Genomic DNA, 26343 nt, shown 5'->3' with positions numbered 1-26343 from the left:
AATATATCAATGTCTATTTGTATTATAATGCCCTTGCTGGGCTCAAGAAAGGTTTATATACTGAATGCACTTTTAAAATTTTCACTTTTAAATTGCTATAATATATTAAGCACATATGTATACTATCAACACTTAAGTCTTATAAAAATTACAAATGACTTGCTCTTCATTACCTAAATAGCTAACAATGACTAAGGGGAAGCTCGGTTGTTTAGGAACATGTACTTCCCCTGCTATGAAATCATGACTGACAAGAGATGTCTTCTCAAGGCTCAATAAAGAAAACAAAATGTATTTTATATCTAAAACATCAACATAGGAGAGGCAGGAAATATGTATTATGTGCAGGTGTAAATCTGTTCTACCAATTAAATTCCCTTGGTAGTTGCACAGTACATGGATCATGCAGATTTCCTTTAGGACAAAATTAAAAGCACTTCCCCCACACTAAACAATGGCTCATATGAAAGCACGCCATTTTATGTTTCCTGGACTGAATGAAAAAAATCAAAACTATTTTAAACATTTTAATCTTTGATTGCTGCTGCTGCTGCTTCTACTCTTTGATTGAGTAGCTGACAAAATATGTGATGGAAGGATGTTGGTTTCATTAACCCTGTGTTGCAGGAAAAGAAACCTAAGGTCTGAGGGTCGAGTAGATTGGTACTTAAGAGCATGTCCTCCAAGTTAGAGTGCAGCTTGATGGCCTAGTGAAGGATACGAGAAAGGTGACGCTGGAGACTGGAGAGGAACGAAAAGCATGACACTCCTAAACGTGGAAATTTTGCCCATTTGCTAAAACAAATAATGTGAACAGGGACTTCTGGTGAATTCCAGGTGTAAGAATCAGTTACAGGTCATTGCCAATTCATTCATGAGCATATACTTTTTCTTCCAAACTGGGACACTTCTGAGCGTGAAAAGGGTACTGTTAATAGTTACTCAGGGGCGTGGGACAACCTAGAACATATGACCCCAACCCTAGGTCATCCTGAGGCTCTAAGCCTGCAGCTGGTTGTAAGCCCAAGTGGCCTCACGGGATGAAGGGCCATTGAGCAAGGCTGATTTGGGAACAGTCTATGGTGTTTCAAAACTCCCTGGGATGCTTTTGAACTGTGGTGTTGGAGAAGACTCCTGAGAGTCCCCTGGACTGCAACCAGTCCATTCTAAAGGAGATCAGCCCTGGGTGTTCTTTGGAAGGAATGATGCTAAAGCTGAAACTCCAGTACTTTGGCCACCTCATGCGAAGAGCTGACTCATTGGAAAAGACTCTGATGCTGGGAGGGATTGGGGATAGGAGGAAAAGGGGACGACAGAGGATGAGATGGCTGGATGGCATCACTGACTCGATGGACGTGAGTTTGAGTGAATTCCGGGAATTGGTGATGGACAAGGAGGCCTGGTGTGCTGTGATTCATGGGGTCACAAAGAGTCGGACATCACTGAGCGACTGAACTGAACTGAACCTTCAAGTGGGGCTTCCAGGTGGCATTAGAGGTAAAGAACTCACCTGCCAGTGCAGGAGACATAAGAGACACAGGGGCTGAGAATCAATCCCTGGGTTGGGAAGATCCCCTGGAGGAGGGCATGGCAACCCACTCCAGTATTCTTGCCTGGAGAACCCAATGGACAGAGGAGCCAAGCAGGGGTCACAGAGTCAGACACAACTGAGCTACTTAGCTTGCATGCATGCAACCTTCAAGTATTCTGGCAGGGAGAACATCTAGACTACACACATCTAGTCACACTAGAACAGTGTGACTGTTCTCCTAGGATAGTAACATCCAGGTGTATATCTTTAAGCTGACCTTGGATACAATCATTTCTAAACTTGACTTCATAATCTAGGGAGCCAAGAGCCCCTAGTTTAGGCCTCATTCCTATATACTCTTAATTTAGTAACTCTGTAGTGGGTCCAGATATCTGTATTTTTAAAAACTCCTGTGATGACTCTGATGCCCAGGTGAATATGAAAGCCCTCTTGGGTTTGCAAAGAGGCAATGAAGTTTTTAAAAGGTTGAAAATTTTAAATTTTCAATAGAAAGATTAAAGGTTCAGCACTAATATGGGAAGAGACAATATTAGAGAACTGAAATATTTTCTATAATAAGTTAGTTACAATTTTTATAGGACCAAAGCAAGGGCAAATTGTTTTAAAAAATATATACTCCTTGTTTTCTGCTAGTCTATTTACTGGCTCAGGAATAATTTGAAGCATTATTGATGAGGCATTTTAAAAAGACAGTCCTGAAGGTTTTAAGATTTTAACAGATAGTTCAGTTCAGTTCAGTCGCTCAGTTGTGTCCAACTCTTTGTGACTCCATGAATCGCAGCATGCCAGGCCTCCCTATCCATCACCAACTCCCGGAGTTCACTCAAACTCATGTCCATCGAGTTGGTGATGCCATTCAGCCATCTTAACCTCTGTCGTCCCCTTCTCCTCCTCCCGTCCCCAATCCCTCCCAGCATCAGAGTCTTTTCCAATGAGTCAACTCTTCACATGAGGTGGCCAAAGTATTGGAATTTCAGCTTTAACATCAGTCCTTCCAATGAACACCCAGGGCTGATCTCCTTTAGAATGGACTGGTTGGATCTCCTTGCAGTCCAAGGGACTCTCAAGAGTCTTCTCCAACACCACAGTTCAAAAGCATCAATTCTTCAGAGCTCAGCTTTCTTCTCAGTCCAACTCTCACATCCATACATGACCACTGGAAAAACCATAGCCTTGACTAGATGGACCTTTGTTGGCAAAGTAATGTCTCTGCTTGTCAATATGCTATCTAGGTTGGTCATAACTTTCCTTCCAAGGAACACGCATCTTTTAATTTCATGGCTGCAATCACCATCTGCAGTGATTTTTGGAGGCCAGAAAAATAAAGTCTGACACTGTTTCCACTGTTTCCCCATCTATTTCCCATGAAGTGATGGGACCAGATGCCATGATCTTCGTTTTCTGAATGTTGAGCTTTAAGCCAACTTTTTCACTCTCCTCTTTCACTTTCATCAAGAGGCTTTTTAGTTCCTCTTCACTTTCTGCCATAAGGGTGGTATCATCTGCATATCTAACAGAGAGTGGAATTTGGTAAAGGAATTTCAGCAAAAGTTTTCAAAGGAAACTGTGTGAAGAGAGGCAAAGGAGATAGTCAAAACCTCTGTGGGCCGTGCTCCTGTCTGCTTTTGTTCCAACTGTAATGTGCAGCGCATAATAGTAGGTATATAATAGTCATTTACTGAAAGATAAATGGGTTTGAGGGAGGAATGCTATTATATGAGAATGACTCTCATTCTTTTCTTTATAGTTAGAGAAACTGAAGCACAGATACATAAAACAGCTTTGCTAAAGTATTTTTAGGGCTGGGGATAACTGGCTTTCATTAGTCAAACAAGTTTGCTCTTTGTTTCTAAGTTCCACTCTTGAGTACTGCTGAGGCTGAGAAACCTGTTGTCCTGACATAACTTTCCCTCTTCCTTGGTGTTCAGTCCCACACTAATGGGATAGACACTTTCCAGTTGATAGAGACCACAAAAGCATTTGGTCCTTAGGTTAAAACCAAAACTGACCTGATTATTGTGTGCATGTCTTTTCTTGATTTTTAAAGAAACAGAATTTTGTGTCTAATATATTTAAGAATCATTACTTTCAAGCTTCAAAAAATAAGGTTATCAAAGTCTCAAAAATGTATTTTCCTGACACAATACTCTTTGTACTGTCAAGGTGCCTCTGAGCACCTATGGTTAAGCATATTTCTAGAGGTTGATGGTTAAGCTTTTGATGAAGGCTTTTTTAAAAAAATAAAAGCTTCTTTTAACAGAAGTATAGTATGCAAATCTTTGTCTCTAGGGCCTTAGTATAGTAATTTAAATTAATATATATATATAGGGTCCAAAAAGTGGAAGAAGAGAATGTATTTCTTGGTTTAAATCATCTTCATATGAAAAGAGCGGCCCTACCCTTTTCCCACTGCAAATTTGGCCAGGAGAATCAGGACCCCATAGTTCAGGGCACACAGACCTCTTCATCTTGGGACCAGCTCACTCTGAACATTTCATCATAGAGAATGATAGCTTATGCTTAAAAGTGGGGCAAACTAAAAAGCAGTTTCATGTGGAATATGAAAGTGCTATTTTATGAACCTGAGTGGGCAGGATGCATGAGCAGGTGGTTTTACAAATTACTGAACTTTCCAGATGCTGCTTACTCTTGCAGCTGTTCTTACTTCAAGACACTTTAAAATGTAGCCAACACTGCTATTAATTGGAATAAAACACCACATCATGAACTTTTTAATAATTCAAGAATATTTGGTGTATTTTGTCTTAAATTTTAATAAATGATATGAAAGTTTATTCAGTTTGAACCAAAGCTGAGCTAATGCTTCAATAATTTTTGACTGAAATTATGAGGTAGAGAAAGAAAAAAAATAACACTTTCTTTTAATAAGCATTTAAAATGTATATCATTGTTGACTAATCTTGAAAATATTTCAGATGGTTAAGAATGAATAATGTCTCCCATTTTAATATCATTATTTGCTCAGCGATGTGAGAATAATTTCCCACCAAACACGACCACAGCAGTGCTCTTTTACAAACTGGGGATTCTGAATGCCATGCGTAATCTTACATGTGGCAGAGTAGTAATAACCATCTTGTGCGCCTATCTCCTAAACAAACAAATAAACAAAACCAATACCAGTTCCAACAGAAGAGACTATTAACATGGTTCTGAGTGCTTTGGGTCAATCTGATCTTTTAAATCTTGTGCTCTGATTATAAGTATAGTAAGCAAACATGAAATTTAAAATCGGTTATGTTGATATTAATCACTAATGGCTCTAGAATGCTTTATAGTTGAAAGGGATCATGGTGGCTTGAGGCTGTGATTTTGAAACCAAAACTGGTCTGATTACCATTTGTATGTTTTTTCCTTGATTGCTAAGGAAAACTTTGTATCTGTGTATATTTAATAATATTACATTAAATTTTTAGAAAAGAAAGTTATAAATGCATTATTTTTATTTTCAAAAATATCTCCTCTAAGATGTCTTGATTTTTCTCAGAGCTAGGCTCAGAATTCTCCTTTAATGACAATAATCACATAATCTTATCTATTTATCCCTTATGATATTTGAAAATATCTGTTTTTGTACAGTAACCACGTGAACATGTATATAAAAATTTAACCTTTCTTAACCCTTAAATTTCTGTTAATGTTAAGAAAAAAAGGAATAGGAGGTTAATTTGATAACCATTGCATTCTCTTCTATTCCTAAAATTCTGTCCTTTTGTGCTTATGTGGTTTTATTCCAATGTTACCACATCCTGTTCTCATTTCATGTCTGGACCCTGATGCAGTTACATCATAACTGCTCCTCATCCAGACTGGCTACCTACATCTTGTACCTCCACCAGTCATCTTCCAAAAAGCCCCACCTTCATCATGTCATCCCAAGCTTGAAGTTTTCTTGGCTCCCCACTGCTGACATAATACAGTTCAAACTTATTGGGAATACTGGACTTAGGGCTCTATCATCTGGCCACACTCAGTGTTTTCATCATTATGATCCGTGACTATGCCGCATGAACTCTAATGTCAGTCAAAAATGGGCTACTATACCTCCTAGTTTAGCTACTAAACCTTATGTCCTGTGTGGGACATTCCCATCTCCATGCTTTTTCATTAAGAATGTTCTCCTATAATTTTCTCACCTATTTGAACTCCATCTGTCCATTATTACCCAACTCAGATTGTATCTCCTTCATGCCCTTCTCCATTAAACTTTCTATAATATATCCTTCTTCTCTCACCTTATTGCCCTATCCAAGTAGGGTCTCCCTAACAATATCAGTTTCATTCACTTTTTAAAAAACTTAAAAAAAAAACTTTACTGAGGAATAATGGACAAATATTACATTTAAAGTATATAACATGATGACTTGATATACATCCATATTGCAGAATTATTACTAAGATCAAGATAATTGATATGATTCACTTTTAAATAAACTTTTTTTTATGCAATGCTCAATACTATTTTCTTTTAATTTATTATAGTATCTGAGTGCATGCTAAGTTGCTTCAGTTGTGTCCGACTCTTTGCGACCCCGTGGACTATAGCCTGCCAGGCTCCTCTGGGGGAGGAGGGGATTCTCCAGGCAAGCAGATTGGAGTGGGTTGCCACACCCTCCTCCAGGGGATCTTCCCGACCCAGGAATTGAACCCAAATCTCTATGTCTCCTGTATTGACAGGCAGGTTCTTTACCACTGAACCACCTGGGAAGCTCTTATTATAGTATATATTTGGTCTCTTTCCAAAATGATGATGAGAAGCATTATAATAGAGGGCACATAAAACAACATGCCAGTTAAAAAAGTGAAAATTCAAAACCATATGTGAGAGAATAAGTAACATGGATTAATGAAACTTAAAATCTAGTTATATGTTTCCTGGCAGTCAAAGTAAAAAAAAAAAAAAAGGACCAATTAGTTAACATTTGACAGTGACTTACTGTTGTGATAGTGTATATGTGTGTGTGTGTGTATTTTTAATCTATATGCATCTCATCTTCATTAACTCTAATCTTTGTGATTGCTAGGGCTTATTTTAGGAGTTACCCTTGTAGAACGTAGCACATTGTCTATTCTAGCAAATGTTAGGAATTTAATAAATTGATCAATGGCTATTGTGATACCAGAGTAATAAATCTGAAGCCATTTTCTTTATTAGAAAATCAAAATAGTACACAGTAAACATATGAATGAAGAAGACAGAAATCGCAGATGGAGAATGGAGGGACTGGAGGTATGACCATTTTAATTAGAGGAAATTTTTAAAATAATCTATCAATCACTGACTTTTTTTGGATAAATGCCTATACAGACATCTTACAACAAACCTTTAGTGAAAGAAGAAACAAGTTTTATTGGAACTAAATTGCAGTCTAACTTATGTCATTATCACCAGTGGAATAGGTAATAATACTCCACCTTCATGAATATAAATTCATGGCACCTCTAGCTTTTGAGTTTTCTTCTCCACCTAAATAGCTGCTTTATGAGACTAAAAGATACTGTGGAGACACACTGGGCTGCTCCTTACACTTATATCTATGTTTCATTTCTTCTCCATCTATAAGTTTCTATCTTTGGTATGGGGACATTTTTAATATAAAGAGAAGAAAAGTGTGGTGCTGTCCAATAGTAATTTCCATGAAGGTGGAGATATTCTATATCTGTGCTAGCCAATATGGTAGCTACTAACCTTAAGTGTTGAGAACCCCAGATGTAGCTGGTGTGACTGAAGAACTGTATTTTAAATTGCATTTAATGTAATTACTTGTAATTTAAATCGAAATAGCCACAAGTGGCTAGTGACTATAGTATTGGACAGAATTGGCAGCTTTTACAGAGCTGCTTGCTTTTAGAATATACTTTTTGTTACCTGACTGGGTAGCTCTAACAGTACGTTCATTTGACCACCATTTCTTTATGAAATTTTAAGTTACTAGGCATTAAGAGTGAAGCTTTGAGTGCCTTTATTATTTTAAGAAATATATATTGTCAAAAGTAAAATTTGCAGAGATTTATTATTTACTGTCATGGTAACACAGAGAGGATGGTCACTGTTTCTATCCTTACATTTATGATTGGACTCGAAAAAAAATAGAAGATAGGCGTCTCCACTGGGCATAGGCTTCCTTTCCCAGCCCTACTGGCAGATGGTACTCTTTGGGTCTTTCTTTGCAAGGCATTCTCGAAAGGCCTCTTTAAGCAAGAGGCTTTCGAAATTCTTCTCAAGGTTGATTTTTCTGTCTGATTGTCTTGTTTTGCTCAGAGTTCTATGAGCAAGTGGGTGGGATTTGCTTTCTCTAAGCCATCAGAAGCTTGCTCTATCTCCTCCTTTTAATTTCTTTAATATGAAGATCCCCACACTTGCTCTTTGAAATGCTGTTTTGTAAACTGCTATTTCCACTAAGCCTGTTATGCCTTTTTTCCATCTGTGTTGCAGTCTCTTTTCCCAGTGGGGCCTTTCTTTCTCAACTTAGTCATGCTATGTGTAGAGACCCACATCCACACTACTGGCCTCTCTGACTCATCCTGGGAGGTTCTCTTGCTCCAGGAATCCCTCTCCACTGCAGGGGAACAACAGGGAGGCTGAGATGAAGCTAGGCCTTTCTGAAATCTGCCTCTTTTCCTGACACTTTTCCTTCTTGTTCAAAGCTACGTGAGAAGGGAAACAAGCAAAAACACCCTTTGGTCCTTTAAGGTAATGTTTTTAATAAATAGTTTTTAGCAATTCTAATTTCCAGTTTATAAGCTACTTTTGTTGTTGCTGCTGCTTTTAAGTATTCCATAATCTGGCTAGTAGAAAAGTCTGCTAAAGCTCCGATTTTCCTTTTTCCTCCACCAGCAAGCCAAGAGACTCAATTCTGACTGTTCCATTTTCCTTCCAGTTACAGATTAAATTGTTCCCCTTTTTGAAATATATTATTCATAAATGTGAACAGTCTCTGAACTATGGCTCCTCCCATCCTGGATAGGATGCTGGGTAGGTGGAAACTGCTCATCCACCCCATTGGCTGCCTCAAGGGTCTTCACACTTTAATCTGGTCAAGGGCTAGGAATTCCCTTGACCTTCCCTTTTCCTAAAAGAAAACACCCTGCCAAGGATGGCTCAGGACTATGATTTCCCAATCAAGACAGATTCAAGCAACAAATTCTTCTGATAAAATTTACTAAAAGGGTCAAAGTTGAATAACACAATGATAATTAAAAACTGACCACCCAGTCAGAACTAAATTTAGCCAATACCCATTCAATTAATCTGTTTTTAATCTCACCAAGCACATCCTGGAAATATAAAAAGGAACTCCAACCTGAATGTCCCATAAGCTCAAGAAGCAACACTCCACAACTAACTAGAGGTCTATAGGCACATATTATTTTTGGTTGTGTAAATATGTTTAGCTGTGTACAACAAACACCATGTTTTTTCCAATACCCTTCTTATAAATATTAAATATTTGATTCTATTCTGCATATATATGCACACACACATATTTCATCTTTAGTCAAGAGCATTTCCATCCATATTTTTAAGAAAATTATTTCAGGTTATCTTAATTTTAACTGGGGGAACCTGCCCGGTTAGTACTCTGGTTGCTACCTTTGGCATAATGCCTTACAAAACCGTCTCACTGCTTATTAATTCTGTACGCAGTGGAGCACCACGCTTCACTTAGACTTTCAACCTGAAGTTGGAGAGAGGATGACCTGCAGAGCAAATACCTCCGGCTCTCAAGGGGTGCGGGGCTGACTGTCACTGAGATCTGGAGGTTCATACGCCAGGAGAAGGGTGCAGTTATATGAACTCCTACAAAACTCAAGTTAGCTAAATTCCAGCTGAACTAACTGGCAAGAGCAGGCTGGGGAGATGTGACATTTCTGACGACCGCGGTTCCACACATCAAGCCCCAGAAAATGGTGAGTGTGTGGCAAAGACAGGGAAAGAAACACAGGCTACTAGCCAGACACAGCTGTCCCGGCCCTGTCAGAGTCTCCTCGGGGCACATCCCTTCCTTGCTGGCCACCTCACCTTACCTTGACCACGTCGTCGTTGAGATGCTTGGGGTCGCGGTTGACCAGGTCTATCTCCTTGGTGTGCGCGTCGTACACTTGCTTCTCGTTCATCTCCTCTGCCATGGCCTTGTTGTTGGGCTTGTAGATGTTGCCCTGTTCCCGGATGGGAACAGTGTAGAGATGTCCCTGCAGAGGGCGGACGGCCCGGAGGGAGAGGGTGGCACCGGCGGTGGGAAGGAGATTTCAAAAAGAAAAATCCGCAATCAGAAAAGTTAGCCTTGGCAGCGAGGCAAACCTCGAGGCTCAAAATCGAACTAACCGATTTCGAAGCGGTGGCTCCGCGCACAGTAAACTCCTTGGCGCCGCAAGCTTTTTAAGAGGATCGGGGAGAGGACACCACACCCCTCGGTACCAGGCTGGGAGCTCCTGCCTCCCTCGCCCGCCACCGCCAGGGGTCAGGGCAAACCCCGCAGCGCGGTCCGCCCGGCCCCAGCCCGATTCACTCCCAACAGGCTGAATCCCGCGGAGACCCCCAGAGGGGAGGGGATCCGACTTCCGACTTTTATCCAGCCCCTCTCTCCGCCAGGCCACCCTCTCCCCAGCTCTTCACCTGCTCCAGTCCCTGGTCCCTATTTCCCTTCTCTCCACAATTCCTTCTAACTTCATCCTTAAGATCCACGATGAACCCCCACCCCGGATCCACGCAGTGTTCCCATTTTCGTTCCTTTCTGGCCAAGTATCCTTTGCACCTGCCCGCGTCCTCCACCCTCCCTCTGCCGTTTCTGTCCCTGAACAGTTCCCCGTACACCCCCCACCCCCCGATGCACACAAGCCAGCATCCCCTATCTTTGGATCGAGCCAAGTGTCAGACCCCCTATACTGTCTAGAAAGATATTCCACCTGCACAACTCCTCAGACCCACCCTTAGGTCACTCCCAGACCCCTGGCCGGTTGCTGAACGCGGCGGCTGCGTTTGGGAAAACTAGGTTTCCACACCCAGGCAGAGCCTGAGCGCCGGGAGGTGGTAGGAAGGTGGGGGGTGGGGGGATGGTAGTTAGGAGGAGGGTGCTTTATTCAAGCACCCCTGCCAGGCGCCGAGATGCAGGAAGAGTTTTAGAGGCGGCCCAAGAGCTTTGGAAAGTGCAAACATGACGCGCGCCGCCTCCCCGGCCAGCTGGTTGAGGCGCCTGGTGGGGAGTCGTGGGGACTGTCCCCAAGACTGCAAGTGAATGAGTTCCCACCCTGCACTCTAGCTCTCCACTTTCCAGCAGACAGGGGCCGGACCATGGGGGTCTCTCAATAAGGCAGAACCCCTAAGCCATTCAGAAACGTGCCCTCAGTCCGACCAACCCAATTTCAGGACCCCGACGACCCCCTCTTTCCGCGACCTAGGCCCCTAGGCTCCCTTGGTCCCCTTCCTAATAGGAAAACATGAAGCATTCCTGCCTCCTCTTCACCTCCCGCCCAAGCCCATTCCTCAGCAATGCCAGAGTCTAGGAGTGCTCCAACGTCGAGAGAGGGCTGGGGCAAGCAAAGCAGTCAGAATATTTAGAGTGGGAGATAGCAGAAGCAGCTCTCCTTGCGCGCCGCGTTCCGGGGCGCACCCACCCAGGCGTACCTCTGAGTCTACGTATTTGCCCCCCGACATTCTGGCTCGTGGCTGGTTGAAGGTTCTGGGTAGATTTCCCTGGGCTGTGATTTAAGGGAACTGAGGAAGGAAGATCTTGTATTGTATGGGAGAAAAAAAAAAAAAGGCGCTGAGGGTGAGGCGGCGGGATGAGGGGGGGCGGGCGGTGGCTGGGAGGGAGCCTCCTGGCTCTCCGCCAAGGGTTTGTTCTGCTCGCGGTTGGCCGGGATGTGCGCTGAGCCGGGTCTAGGCACATCCCCAAGGTTATGGCAGCAGAGGGCGGGGAGAGCCCGCAGGGAGTCAAGAGCAACGAGAAAGCGTTTCACTCGCGCTGGGCTCCTTGGGCAGATATTTTAAACCTGGGGCAACATTTTCTCAGCTATAAGCCACTGAGAGGCGTACTGGGGAGAGCTAATGTTTTCGCAGTGCATCATCCCAGCAGGGGTGGGGACGGGAGGAGGGAGACGAAGACCGTGTACGGAGATGCCCAGTATGGGCAACCGAGCTTCAGAAAGAATTCTGCCTTGTTTTAAGCCGTTTCTTCCCGTCGCCCAAGTTCCATCGCTGCCTAAGATACAACTATCAGGAAGGGATGAAAAGTGACCCAGAATCTTTAGGTGTATTTCACACCTAAACACAAGGAAGGAATCCGTGTGGGTGCGTGTGTGGTGTGCTTTTGGTGACACTGGTTTACATTTAGTCTGTGTGAATGGAAACTTGGAAAAACAGGCCTGCGGAATTTAACGTTTACCAATCGCCACTGTGTTCTTGCCTGGAGAATCCCAGGGACGGGGAAGCCTGGTGGGCTGCAGTCCATGGGGTCGCACAGAGTCGGACACGACTTAAGCGACTTAGCAGCAGCAGCAGCAGCAGCAGCAGCAACTACTTCTGAAACGTCTCCCAAATGCTTTGAAATAAGAAATAAAAATGTTTAACTTTTCTATAATTTTATTTTCTGGAACAAAGGAAATCTGTGCCAACAGGTTATGCCATGTTTACAAAATACATAAAATATTTACAGTTGTACAAATATTTAATTGGAGTTTCAAGTTTTCCAGACATTTTTTAAAGTACTTGACTGTGAATTAAAGGAGGCTTTTTTTCTTTTTTTTTTTAGTAATTGATTAAAAATTTAAAAAAGTTTTTAGGAGTTAAAATATCTTATCTAAGAAACTTCCTAAATCAGGAGCTTCTCTCTTTACCTTATTATAAATCAGCACAAGATGAATTGAGCAATAATCAGTCATTTTACTTTAAGACAAGTTCACTTATTATTGTTAGGAAATTCACTCTCCAAAAATGAAAAGGACATTTTACATTATGTTCCACATGCTGTCAAAAGTCAGATTATGACTTGAAAGAGTTAGGACTATACCAGAAATGGCACAGGATACATGGCAGTCTAGAAAAGGGAATATGAGTACAAAAGGAGGAGAAGGAGAAATAGAGGATGGAACTCCTAGAGTTGATTATGGAGGTGGAGAGAAAACATAAACACATAAAGGGAATGACAAAGCACAGGCTTTTGTTATTGTTGATGGCAGAAAGGCAATATAATTTTTTAAGAAAAGATAAATTTCAACTATAAGGGAGGAGAAGTGTCACAGATGTTGGCATGACTAATTATGCTGACTAGTCATTATTACAATACTAAAGATCTTCCCAAAGTTGGGTTTTTAATTTTGGTTTTAAATGCTTTAAACAGATTGCTGCTGCTGCTGCTAAGTCACTTCAGTTGTGTCCGACTCTGTGTGACCCCATAGATGTCAGCCCGCCAGGCTCCCCTGTCCCTGGGATTCTCCGGGCAAGAACATGTTAACAAACAAGATAGTCTAGCAAAGGGGAGGGGGTGTGTCTGTGTCAGGATCAGTGTGTTGTGTAGTGCCTGTGTGTGTGTTTAGCCGCTCAGTTGTGCCCAACTCTTTGCAACCCCATAGGCTATAGCCCACCCGGCTCCTCTGTCCATGGGGTTCTCCAGATAAGAATATTGGAGTGGTTTGCCATGCCCTCCTCCAGGGGATCTTCCCAAACCAGGGATGGAACCTAGGTCTCTCACATCCATCTGAGCCACCAGGAAAGCACAAGAATACTGGAGTAGGTGGCCTATCCCTTCTCCAGGGGAACTTCCTGACCCAGGAATTGAACAGAGGTCACCTGCATTGCAGGTGGATTCTTTACAAGCTGAGCTACCCAGGAAGCCCTGTGTAGTGCCTAGTCTACCTCTAATAATTGCTGAAAGATTACCGTTCCTCTAATTCTTCCTGTTACCAAGTCCAAGTTCATTCTGCTCCCTACACAGTAGGCCAATAAATCTGAGAAACTAGGGGTTAAGACAAGGAAGGGACTTTATTCAAGGAGCCGACTAACAAAGAAGATGGCAGGCTAGTGCCTCAAAATAACCATCTTGCCAGGGTCTGGATGCCAGGTTCTTTTACAGAGTCAGAGAGAAAGAAGTAAAGAGGAACTAAAATCAAAAGGCAGAAAAGAGAGAGAGCCAGTGGGGAAGTAAAGTTCAGGGGTCTTCAGTCTTGCAAAACATCTCCAGGGAATGGCCAGCCTTTGGAAAGGGTGTGTTAATCTCTTCTATTCACAGGCGGGCAGGGTCAGATTATCTGAATTTAACAAAGGCACTTTAGTTTCAGGCAGAGGGGCAGCATCCTTTGAAGCAAGCCATTATGTATGATTATAATAACAAAAGCAATGAAAAGCAAGTCAAGCAGTTTCCAAAATGGAGTCAGAATTGGCTTCTTCTCTGCAGCAGGGTCAGAACTGGCTTCTCTAAAACACTCCTTCATAACTGTTGGCTGCAAAGCAGTTGAGTTTTGTTCTATGGAAAAATGTGGAAGCTGTTTCCCATCTATTGTTACCCAGTCTTCAGCTGCGATGAGTAATCTTGACCGTGAAAAAAAGTCAACAGGAACAGGGAGACAGCATGTCCTGCATTCCAGCAAGGAATGGACTTTGTGGGGAGGCCTGAGTGAATGCTTAACTAGAATTTAAAGAAGGGAAAGCAGCCTTCCTGGGGATTCCACCCCAAAGTCAGCGTAGCACATAAAATCATAATGATCAGTGAAATGTTGTCAAGGCCAAAATGAATTCCTAATGAGAGGAAAAACCACAAATTCTTCAATAACCTGCCCCAACAAGAAGCTGGCACCAAAGAGAAACAGATCATATTCTGGTTATAATAGCTGACTTAGATACTAGGCTGCATCCAACTTTATGAGATATAAAGAAAAGATGAAGTATGACATTGTTAGCAGAGTACAAGATTGAAATGAATAATCATATTTAAAAAATATTTTTTCTTTGATACCCACACAGATAACTTCAGGCTTAGAAGCAGGTTAATAACTTCTCTAAATCATTGACTAGGGGAAAAAAATGGGTAAATGGAGACTCATTTGCCCCCTCCCACCTTTTTTTTTTAATAAGAAGCTGTCTTAAAGGTCAGCTCATGCATTCAATGTTACTGTATAGAGAGCTAAAGGATAAATCATCAAACCAGCCATTTTTGAAACGGAAAAACTGAAGTTTAAAGACAAGAAAACGATCTTAAGGAGTTTTGTGGGGCAATGAAACATTTTAAAGTTGGTAAATAACTATGGTACCTGTTAACAGCTTATGGGGTATGGGATTCTTAAGTAGTGCAGTGAGGGCCTGCTCATGGCAAGACTGTGAAGTTCATTGCCTTTTATGTTCTCTCACCTCCTTCTCTTGGCCTCCTAAACCCCTTAGCTCAGCTTCCTCTTCCCATCCTTACCTGCCTGGGTGCTCTTCATATTCTCAGCTGGCTTCATCTGATTCCTACTCCAGGATTAGGAGTCTAAAGTTTGACCACTTATAGTGATAAGAAGGTTTGAAAATGCAGTCATCTTTCTAAGATTTCTTAACACACAGAAAGTTGAGACTGCCCAAATGTGCCTTTGTTGATGAATTCAAAAATAATATAGCTTGGATTATAATAAGGATTATCACTAGGTGTGATATAAAAACAATTTAATAACCAGTATGCAGAGCCACCAAGGAGTCATTCCAGGCCTGGTCCCAGCTCTGGAGCTGTGCCTTAGTGTCCTGCTGGCTAGCTGCTGGCTCACTAGGAGTTGGGGCCCTTGGGAGAAGGACAAGAGGGGAGGGAGTACATTTTAGAGCAGTGGCTATTTATACACAAGTACATAAATGCCAGTATTTTTACAGCCTGTATTTCCATTGAGTATTTACCCTGTTTTCACCACCACTGCCTCTCATACCGTTCCCTGTTCACCCTCATACACCAGAGCCCATTGAGGCCTTCTTCCCTTACCTGCTGTAACTTCTTCTATACCTTTCATTTTAAACATGGAAAAAAATCACTTTCTAGAGAAGTTTTTGCTTCATTACCCAATCCCTTCCTGTTCCTGTGCTGGTTTGAAGGCCTCACTGGAATCTTCCTGTTTGAGTTTTTTCATTTTGACTCTCTTAAATGATTTTTTTCTATTTATTTTCTTAAAAAAAAAAAAAAAAGACAACTATTTCTACATCTTAAAAATCTGATCAAGATGGCCAAGAAAATATTCTTTTTATACTGTTTCTTTAAATTAGCTTTCCTTTCTTTATGTGTAAAATGAAAAATATAATTGGCATCTACCCAAGAGGGGTGCCATGAACATTCAATGAGGTGATGCACTTAAAAGCACTGAGGATACTGCCTAAATCATAACAGATGCTAGGGTTCAGGAGGCAAATTTCAGTCCATAGATTCAGGATTGGAATAAATACATTTTCTTTTGCAATATTTCTTTTGTAAAATAGTTCAACCATCTAAGATCTACCAAATAGTATAATGAATACCTACCATCAGCTTGATGAAATAATTTTGTTTTGTCTGGTTTGATTCAGATTTTTAAAAGTAGAAAACATAGATTATTGAAGTCCTTTGTGAGATAAAACTTTTTCTTTTTTAAATAACTGAACTTAATTTCTTTTACAAACCCCCATTCCTTCAGGTGGCAGAAACTTCATCTCAATCAGTTCCTAGTTTCTTCCATTTTGTTAAGCTTGTATTGCATATAAATTCCAGGGGATTATTGCCAAGGACTATCAGGGTGGGTGTGTGGAGGAGAGTCTCTTCCTTAGTTTTACATCTTGGATCTGCTGATGGTACATCATTTTGTCAGTCCTCAGTCACTGGTTTTTTGGGGATGCTGCTATAATGTCCTTCATGCTCATTCAATATGACCCTTAGGGCTAAAGACACTTTTGATATTTCTTTCCTTTTCTTGGGGCTCTGTGCAAGTCTGATAAATCTGAGTGGGCAGGCCTGATACAGCATCATGGAGCCTCATATGGTGAATGTGGAGAGCAGAATAAATGCCCTGCCACTGTGCAGGGGAACTACTGGGAAGGAAGTACTCAGAGGGCCCTACTCAAGCAGGTGGCACACGTACCTCTGCTTTTAGACCCTCCCTCATCTGGGTCAATGCTAGAGATGCACATGTGTCAAAAATTACTTTGCTTATTTTCCCAACTTATTCTCCCTTGACCAGGAAGTCTTGCTCATATATCATTCAACAGTTCTTTTTCATGCCCTAAATTCCCCTAAGACCAAGGCTTTTGGAATCAAGAGAAACCTTCTCTTCATCTCTGCTTTTCCGTTGTAATAATCTTTTCCTAGGTATGGTGGGTAGTGGAGTAGGGGAAGGCTCCGTGGGCATCCAGAAAAGAACAAATGTATCAAAAGTGTCATCATTCACTAGCTTTCCTCCTTCCCTTGGGATTTAGATGTGAGTAGTCAGGAGGTATAAATCCCTAGTTATAAGATAAGAGTAATAGAAATCTGATGTACACTGTGATAAATATAATTTATATTGCTATATGTTATATATGAAAATTGTTGAAAGAGTAAATCCTAAGAGCTCTCATCAGAAAGAAAAATTTTTCACCCCCCCATTTCTTTAATTTTGTATCTATATTAAATGATCAATGTTTAATAAACTTTGGGATGGGCTTCCCTTGTAGCTCAGCTGATAAAGACTATACCTAAAATTCGGGAGACCTGGGTTCATTCCCTGGGTTGGGAAGATCCTCTGGAGAAGGGATAGGCGGACAATTCCATAGACTGTATAGTCCATGGGGTTGCAAAGAGTCCAGCACAACTGAGTGACTTTTACTTTCAAACTTTGGGATAATCATTTCACGATCTATATAAGTCAAATCATTATGCTATATACCTTAAATTTATATAGTGCTGTATATCAACTATATCTTAATAAAACTGGAAGAAAAAATAATCCTGGAGAGATATTGTTAGTAACATCTAAGATTTATTTACATCTGTCTAGTCAAAGCTATGGTTTTCCAGTAGTCATGTATGGATGAAAGAGTTGGACTATAAAGAAAGCTGAGCACTGAAGAATTGATGCTTTTGAACTGTGGTATTAGAGAAGACTCTTGAGAGTCCCTTGGGCTGCAAGGAGATCCAACCAGACCATCCTAAAGGAAATCAGTCCTGAATATTCATTGGAAGGACTGATGCTGAAGTTGAAACTCCAATAGATTGGCCACCTGATGGGAAGAACTAACTGACTCATTTGAAAAGACCCTGATGCTGGGCAAGAGTGAACGTAGAAGGGGATGACAGAGGATAAGATCGTTGGATGATATCACTGACTCGATAGACATGACATTGAGCAAGCTCCAAGAGTTGGTGATGAGCAGGGAAGCCTGGCATGCTGCAGTCCATGGGGTCACAAGGAGTCAAACAGAACTGAGCCACTGAACTGAACTGAGAATCTATCTGGTCCTTTTAAATTATAGCAAATCCTTAAATTCCAAATATATAATTTATATAAAAGCTCAGTGGAAGAAAAACCATTTATTTTCACAGATTTATGGGTTGGTTTGGCTGGGTCCCAGCTGGTCTAGGTTCAGGTGGCTGGGGCACCTCTGCTTCCCACTGCAGGTCTGTGCTGGCTCTGCTCTGTATGCCTCTCAGCCTCCTTGGACCAGCAAGTTAGTCAGGGCAGCTTCTTCTCTGGCTCAAGAAGTAACAGAGGCACAAGAGTCAGATAAAATATGCAAGACTTCGAGAAGTCTAAACTTGGAGATGACATTCTGACGCTTCTATCCTGTTCTGTTGGCCATGGCAAGTCACCCAAAGTCAAGGGACTGGCAAATAAATCCCAAGATGAGGCCAGGGCAAGGGTGTGAATGCAGCAAGTTGTGAGGAGCCCAAATCTACATCAACTGTGTGTTAGAGACTGGATTTTGGCTTTCAGTTTTTCAAGTCTTAATCAAATTTCTGAGATATACTTTCTCAGTTCAGTTCAGTTCAGTTCAGTCACTCAGTCATGTTTGACTCCTTGCGACCCCATGGACGGCAGCATGCCAGGCTTCCCTGTCCATCACCAACTCCTGGAGCTTGCTCAAACTCATGTCCATCGAGTCGGTGATGCCATCCAACCATCTCATCCTCTGTCGTCCCCTTCTTCTCCTGCCTTAAATCTTTCCCAGCATCAGGGTCTTTTCCAGTGAGTCAGCTCTTCACAGAAGGGGCCCAAAGTATTGGAGTTTCAGCTTCAACATCAGTCCTTCCAATGAACACCCAGGACTGATCTCCTTTAGGATGGACTGGTTGAATCTCCTTGCAGTCCAAGGGACTCTCAAGAGTCTTTTCTAACACCACAGTTCAAAAGCATCAATTCTATATACCCTTTACTTCTTTTATTTCATTCTCAGAAAGCTTTATGTATTATTTTGAAAATCTATTACACCATTTGTAACAACAATAACAAAATCTCTTCATCTTAAATGAAGATTTTCTATGTGAAGATTCTTAAATATTGTTGACTGAAAAATATAGTCACAACCTGGAAGTAGAGTTATACTATTTGGTGGGAATGTTTAGGACTCTAAGCCCAGGAGATGGCATTTCAGTAGCTCTGAGAAAACTGCTCCAAGGAGGCAGGAGGGGAAGTCAGGTTATATACAAGTTTGCAGCAGAGGGAGCAGGCAGTCTGAACATCAAAGAGATCAGGTATCAAGTTAAGGAACTTAGCTTATGTATATGGGTAGACGAAAGGCTCTGGGCTCACTGAATTCATTCCTTTCATATACTCCTCAGCTATCTGGGGCCAATCCTTGTTCACCTTGCTTCTTGCATGCCCTCAGCAACTCAGCAGTCAGCAAGGGGGGTTACAGTATCCCTGGATCGAAGTTTTGGGAACCATCACTCACATTTGGAAGCCAGAAATTACTGATGGCTGTGACATTTCTTATTTATTAATATGGCCAGAGATATTTTCATTTCACAATATGATGCTTGACAGAGGGCCTTAGATCGAGGGGCCCAGCAGATCACAAGGCACATTCTCTTGCCTTAAAGCAGAATATGATTTTCAAGGCAGCTAAGAGTCTACCTTACCTTCAAAAAATTAGACCATCTTATTGTCATCGTCATTATTTTTCCTCTGGCCTTAGAACTCAATATGATGAAACATGATTTTTCTTTGAAAAAGCAGCAAAATTTTGTCTCTAAGAGTAGGTATTCAAAATTTAAAGGTTTGTTTTTTCTTTTATCAGTCAATTTTTCCTTGAATTCTTTCCCCATAAATTACATTAAAAGCAAAATCATACTACAATCTGATTTGTCAGCATATAGGTAAATTTAAATATTGAGAAAATACTGTCAGGAGAGTGTGTAATTTCCTTGGTTCTATCTTGCTGCAATGAAGATTTGAAACAGTGGACCAGTGTTACAGCTCAGTTACAGCTCAGACTTTTATTCAGAAAACAAGTTCAGTTCAGTTCAGTCACTCAGTTGTGTCCCACTCTTTGCGACCCCATGGACTGCAGCATGCCAGGCCTCCCTGTCCATTACCAACTCCCGGAGTTTACTCAAACTCATGTCCATCGAGTCTGTGATGCCATCCAACTATCTCATCCTCTGTCATCCCTTTTTCCTCCTGCCTTCAATCTTTCCCAGCATCAGGGTCTTTTCAAATGAGTCAGTTAGTTCTTCCCATCAGGTGGCCAAACTATTGGAGTTTCAACTTCAGCATCAGTCCTTCCAATGAATATTCAGGACTGATTTCCTTTAGGATGGTCTGGTTGGATCTCCTTGCAGTCCAAGAACTCTCAAGAGTCTTCTCTAACACCGCAGTTAAGCATCAATTCTTCAGCACTCAGCTTTCTTTATAGTCCAACTCTCACATCCATACATGACTACTGGGAAAACCATAGCCTTGGATAGTACAACTGCGAGAAGTGAGGGCTGGCTGACCCCAAAGGAGAGGCCTCAATCTGTCTTGACTTTCTCTTTTTATACGTTTTGTTTCCTCCCTGCTGAGCCTGCCCTATGCAAATTGGGCTAGCCAGGAAGTGGTGTGTTTGTTTCACCTAAGGTTCTCACTCCAGTCCTCAGATTTTCTTTTGTTCCATTTTCCCAGGCTTTTACCTTTCTTTGTCTTTTAGCCACCACCATTTTGGACTCCTTTTCCCTATTCTAACTACCTAACAATACTAAATGTAAGCAAACACAAATCACATTGAGTTCTTTTTTTTTTTTAATGCTTAAAATCCATTTAAAATGCCGGTTCAGCTCATCATTTCATCATGATGCCATATAAGGAATCAAACTAACTGCTATGAAACTGAGGGATCTACCTACCTTGACTGTTTAATAACTGGATTATAATAGCCCTACTAAAATCCTTCTAGCTTTCATTAAAGAGAGGAAGTCTTAGTGCAAACACTGACATAATTAAGGAGTAATACGGTTAGAAAGTGTGAGAAGAAATGTAAAAAGTACTTGGCTCATTTTTGTTTCATCTAGGTAGATTTATATCAATATAAAATTAATGATAAGAGCAATCCTAGCTAATCCAAGATTGGGATTGTTTAATAGCAGGCTTAAGCATAGCAATTTTTCAGAAAAATTTCGGTCAAGGTGTGAGCCAGATTACTATATTATATCTAGTTGAGAGAAGTAGAATATTTAGATATGTGGATAATGACTACATTTCCTCCTATTCAAGTGAAACAAAATTCTGATCACCCTTTAGAAAGATAGAAACTCCATAAATCTTATTCAGTGTGTGACCAACTCTCAGGAAACCTAATAAGACAACAAAATGTAATATAGTATGATTTAATATAATGTCATATATACCTGAGATATTTGGCATTTCATAGTATACTAGTATACTTATACTATATATGGTATACTTAAACAGCATATGAGAATATTTTATTTTAACAAATAATTTAATTTTTTATTTAGGTTATAATGAAATGATAAAGAATAAAATGATAGTAGTGCCTAAATATTACCATTAATTTATAAGGAGATATACACAGTAGACCTTCTGTTTTTTTCTTAAGTTAATGTAAATATTTGGGAGGAGTCCTTTACAAAAGCCCTTTGTTTTGTAACCAATCCATCTGGCTTAGTCAGAGCTCCATTATTTAACAAAGGAAACTCTCTTTCCTCTTGGCCCTTTCCCTAGTAAATAAACTATTTACCAGGAGTTGCTTTTACCTGGGGGAAATTTATGCCTACAGCCACTCCCTGTGAGGCAATGATGCTTAATCCTAAAATATTTCACTCTTAAAAAGTGCATATCAGTTCATATCAACCATTTATTAAGTGGTCTGGTCTTCATAGAGAACTTCCTTTTACTTACATATTGAGGTTTTTTTCTTTTTCTTTTTTTTTTAACCAATTCCAGAGAAAATTTGGGACTGTAACATCAGCTTTTGTACATACTGGGGGATAGGTTTAATTCTGCACTGCTGACTTTTCTGTCGATTGATTTACCTTACTTCAGAGGGAATGTGAACGTGTTTTGAAGCTGGTATTGTTACCGAGTGCGAGCTCGCTCTCCTTGCCACAGGACAGACCAATGAATCTGAGAGACGAGGTGTTGAGGCAAGGAAGAGACTTTAACTGGGGAGCTGGCAGACCAAGAAGATGGCAGGCTAGCGCCTCAAAATAACCATCTTGTAGGAGCCTGGATGCCAGATTCTTTTGTAGAGTTAGAGGAAAATCAATGAGGAACTAAAGTCAAAATGTAGAATAGAGGGGGAGAGGCAGTGGGGAAGTGAAGTGCAAGGGTCTTCAGTCTTGCAAAACATCTCCAAAGCAATGGTCAGCCTTTGGAAAGGGTGTGTTAACCCCTTCTATTTGCAGGTGGGTACAAATTATAAGTGCCAGAAGGCACTGGCGACCCACTCCAGTACTCTTGCCTGGAAAATCCCATGGACAGAGGAGCCTGGTAGGCTGTAGTGCAGGGGGTCGCTAAGAGTTGGACACGACTGAGCGACTTCACTTTCACTTTCCACTTTCATGAATTGGAGAAGGAAATGGCAACCCACTCCAGTGTTCTTGCCTGGAGAATCCTAGAGATGGGGGAGCCTGGTGGGCTGCCGTCTATGGGGTCTCACAGAGTCAGACACGACTGATGCGACTTAGTAGCAGCAGGGACAAATTATTTATCTGAGCTGAACAAAGGCTCTTTCGCTTACAGTCAAGCAGAGGGGCAGGGTCCTCTGAGGCAAGCTATTAAGTATGATTATAATCAAGTCCCTTGTGACTCAGCAGGTAAAGAATCCCCTGCAATGTGGGAGACCTGGGTTTGATCCCTGGGTTGGGAAGATCCCCTGGAGAAGGGAAAGGCTACCCATTCCAGTATTCTGGCCTGGAGAATGTTTTTTCCAGGGCTTCCCTGATAGCTCAGTTGGTAAAGAATCCCCCTGCAATGCAGGAGACCCCAGTTTGATTCCTGGGTCGGGAAGATCCACTGGAGAAGGGATAAGTTACCCACTCCAGTATTCTTGGGCTTTCCTTGTGGCTCAGCTGGTAAAGAATCTGCCTGCAGTGCGAGAGACCTGGGTTCAATCCCTGGGTTGGGAAGATCCTCTGGAGAAGGGAAAGGCTACCCATTCCAGTATTCTGGCCTGGAGAATTCCAAAGGGGTCACAAAGAGTTGGACATGACTGAGTGACTTTCATAATAACAAAAGCAATGAAAAACAAATCAAACATTTTCCAACATGGAGTCAGAATTGGCTTCCTCCCTGCAATAGTATGGGGGGTTATAGGTATGGGACAGACTGTAGAATCTTTTCAGAGGGCCAAATAATCTCTCTTTCAATTATTCTTTCCTCTGACTGAGAGCTACTTTATTTTCACCTCTCTCCATGTCTTACTCAAGTTAGTGACTAGGATCTTGCTACTCAGAAGGACCTGCAGCATCCAGGTACAAATCTGAATCTCAGGTCCAATTTCCAGATTTACTGAGACAGAATCTGCTTTTTAACAAGATATCCAGGTATTCATGTGCACATTAAACTTTGAAAAGCAGTAATCTAGGGGAAACTTGAAAATGCTGATTTTCTCAATGTGTTTTAAAAGGCAGAAGTTGGGCAGCGAGACACACGTTGGTGAGTATGTGGGTGTGTATGAGACTGGGCCAGTGAAGCTGGTGGCCTTGGCACGTGATATCAGGTGGGCTCTGTTGCTCGGCGGCTCTGTCTGTCTGTCAGTGGGTGCCATATTGTTGGACTTAGCCAGTCACATGCTAATGGGTTCCGATTTCACCGTTCTGTTCCAGCTGCTTATGTATATGAAGCTGCTCAACGAGGTGGGATATGAGCCTCTAACTCCAGCAATAGGACAAATATTTTGGGGCAGCAAGTGTGTCAGCTTCCTGGTCTGTTTTGTTATGCTCAGCACACTGTGAACATCTATGGGAAGCATAGGTTATTCACAGGCTTAACTCCAAGACTGTTCAGAAATCCTTGGAACTGTGGTCCATGATAAAGTTATACAGAATCACCAGAAGTGTAACAAGGTTGAGGAGTCAGGATCTGGAAACATAGAGAAAGAAGTTTCATCTTCCTTTGACAGAGTTATCAAGGAGACAACCTGAGAGAGTGCGTTGTGCTCTTTGCTCTCATCACACATCCCTTTCACATGATCACTCTGAGATCTATGGTACAATTCATTGGGAGAGAATCCAGGTATTATGGGTTTTGTGACTCCATAGTAATTGTCTACCAGGAAGAGGGCATCCTAGGATTTTTGCAGATCTTGTTCCTCACCTCCTAGGTGACATCATCTCTTTGTGGCTCTGTACTCACTGGTCTACTCATAATTGTCTACCAGGAAGAGGGCATCCTAGGATTTTTTGCAGATCTTATTCCTCACCTCCTAGGTGACATCATCTCTTTGTGGTCTACTAACCAGTGTCCATGTGTTGGACAGTGGAGTTTCCACCATGAATGAAATGAAGAGTTGGTTCCTAGTTGTTACATGATTTTTTGCCAGTATATTTACATATTCCTTTATGCTTGTCTCTAGTCTTATGACTGTCAACAGCTGTGGACTTGCTCATGGATGCCCTCCTTACACCCTAATATATACTTCTTATTTATATGGCTGGTGCATGCTACAAAAAAGGGGATATATTAGCTAAGAAATAACATGTCTTTTCCAGAAGTTCCCTTTTGGGAAGACTTATTGTTGTGATCCAAGAATGGTAATTTGAAGATGTGGGGCAAGTACAGTGACATTTCTATAGTCCCAGATGCACAGAAATATGGGAGAGAGTATTGATTTCTATAAAGTGTGGCATATTTTTTAATAATCAGTCAATCTTGAGAAAATGAATAAAAATGGCAGACATTATGGCAGCAAATAAACTAAGAAGCCAAAAAAAAAAAAAAGTCCTTTCCTGAATAAGAACCATGAATGAAGAAAAACCTTCAAAAATATGTACATAGAAGAGCCTGTACATCATAATGGAAAGAGCAATAGAAAGGCATCCTGGATGACTTAACAGGGAATCCCAACTCTGAAAAGGAAGTGACATACTGTTAGAGAAATATTTGTAAGCAAATTGAAGGAAACATCATTTAAGGGGGAACCCAACAGGCTACATTTGCCAAGTTGCTTGCAGGGAACTGGCAGTTCTTTCCATTTCTATAAACTGAAATCTTCTTGGAATGTGAAATCAAGAATTATAAACAGCCAAGTTGAGGTTTTTTGTTGTTGTTGGTTGATTTTATTTTATTTTTTTTTCTGCTTGTTTGTTTATGGTTTTTGCTACTAAAAGAGTTGAACTGTTTTAAGTTCTCCCATTTTGTGCTAAGTTGCTTAGTCGTGTCTGACTCTTCGTGACCCTATGGACTGTAGCTCACCAGGCTCCCCTGTCCATGGGATTATCCAGGCAGAATATTGGAGTGGGTTGCCATGCACTCCTCCTGGGGGTCTTCCCAATCCAGGGATCAAACCTGTGTCTCTTATCAAATCTTGCATTGGCAGATGGGTTCTTTACCGCTAGCACCACCTGGGAAGCCAAAGTTCTCCCATTAGCTTGACCCAAGAGGTATTGACTGTGACAAGAGGTGAGGCAAACCAATCTTTAACTTTACAAGAAGGCAGAGCAGTTTCTTAGGGAAGGCTTCAAGGTAGCCCAAACCCATCCTGCACTAGAAGTGTGTCATGCTGGACCAACTTCATAGAAGATTTTAAGACTTGGAGGACTTTCCCTTTCCGATTCTGAATATTTCTTCAACTCTAAGAATCATGAAATTATGGAAATCTTTATGTGAATCCCTAGTTCATCATGCATGATAGAGACTGCCTGCATCTCATCTGTCTCATCATTCCCTAAGTTCTTTCAGGAAAAATATTTTAAGATCTTCTTTTTGCCATTTCCCCTTGTTGAATATATTTAGGATCACAATTCTTTTTGTCTGTGTCTACTCCAATGAAATTATCACTTAGGATGACTTCACTTAGACTTTCTCTCAGAAAAAAGATAGTTTAATAAAGGAATTTTTGTACAATATTTCTCATCTTTTAGGTGGCTCTTTAATCACCTTTAGACTTAATAATGCCAACAACTCTGTCTCTTTTCCAGGGGTCTGTTTTCAAATTTATGATCATCATAGGATCTTCCTCTTGTCTAAATAAAATATATATAAATAATTCAGTTAATTGCTCACTTGTTTTTTCTACATGATGAAAAAAGTTTTTTGGTGTTTTATTTCTAATGTTTTGATCATGGCCCTCCCTCACCCCTTCTGTCCTCTTCATGGCCCCTTCATGCAGAGGATCCCATGAAATTGATCAATTATGCTAGATGCTCTGAGGT

The 26343-nt window shown here is 41.2% G+C and overlaps 1 protein-coding gene and 1 pseudogene across 3 annotated transcripts in view; one reads left to right on the top strand and one right to left on the bottom strand.

Moving 5' to 3' along the window:
• CAV1 (caveolin 1) overlaps positions 1 to 11525 on the bottom strand; it is a 37035-nt gene extending 25510 nt beyond the window's left edge. Inside the window, exons 1-2 of one of the 3 annotated variants that reach the window (XM_005679159.2) lie at positions 11199 to 11525; positions 9602 to 9766 (exon numbers count right to left, since the gene is read on the bottom strand). In XM_005679159.2, the coding sequence (XP_005679216.1) occupies positions 9602 to 9766; positions 11199 to 11228 (195 nt within the window). In that variant the 5' untranslated portion in view covers positions 11229 to 11525. Of the gene's footprint in view, positions 1 to 9601; positions 9767 to 9899; positions 10082 to 10502; positions 10618 to 11198 lie in introns of those variants that run through there. The other 2 variants (XM_005679161.2, XM_005679160.3) reach the window with 2 other exon arrangements.
• Positions 23569 to 24732, top strand: LOC102176297 (annotated as a pseudogene).

The sequence above is a fragment of the Capra hircus genome, chromosome 4 (genome assembly GCF_001704415.2).
Source record: "Capra hircus breed San Clemente chromosome 4, ASM170441v1, whole genome shotgun sequence".
Taxonomy (NCBI): Eukaryota; Metazoa; Chordata; class Mammalia; order Artiodactyla; family Bovidae; genus Capra; species Capra hircus.
This window is presented reverse-complemented; position numbering and strand designations above follow the sequence as displayed.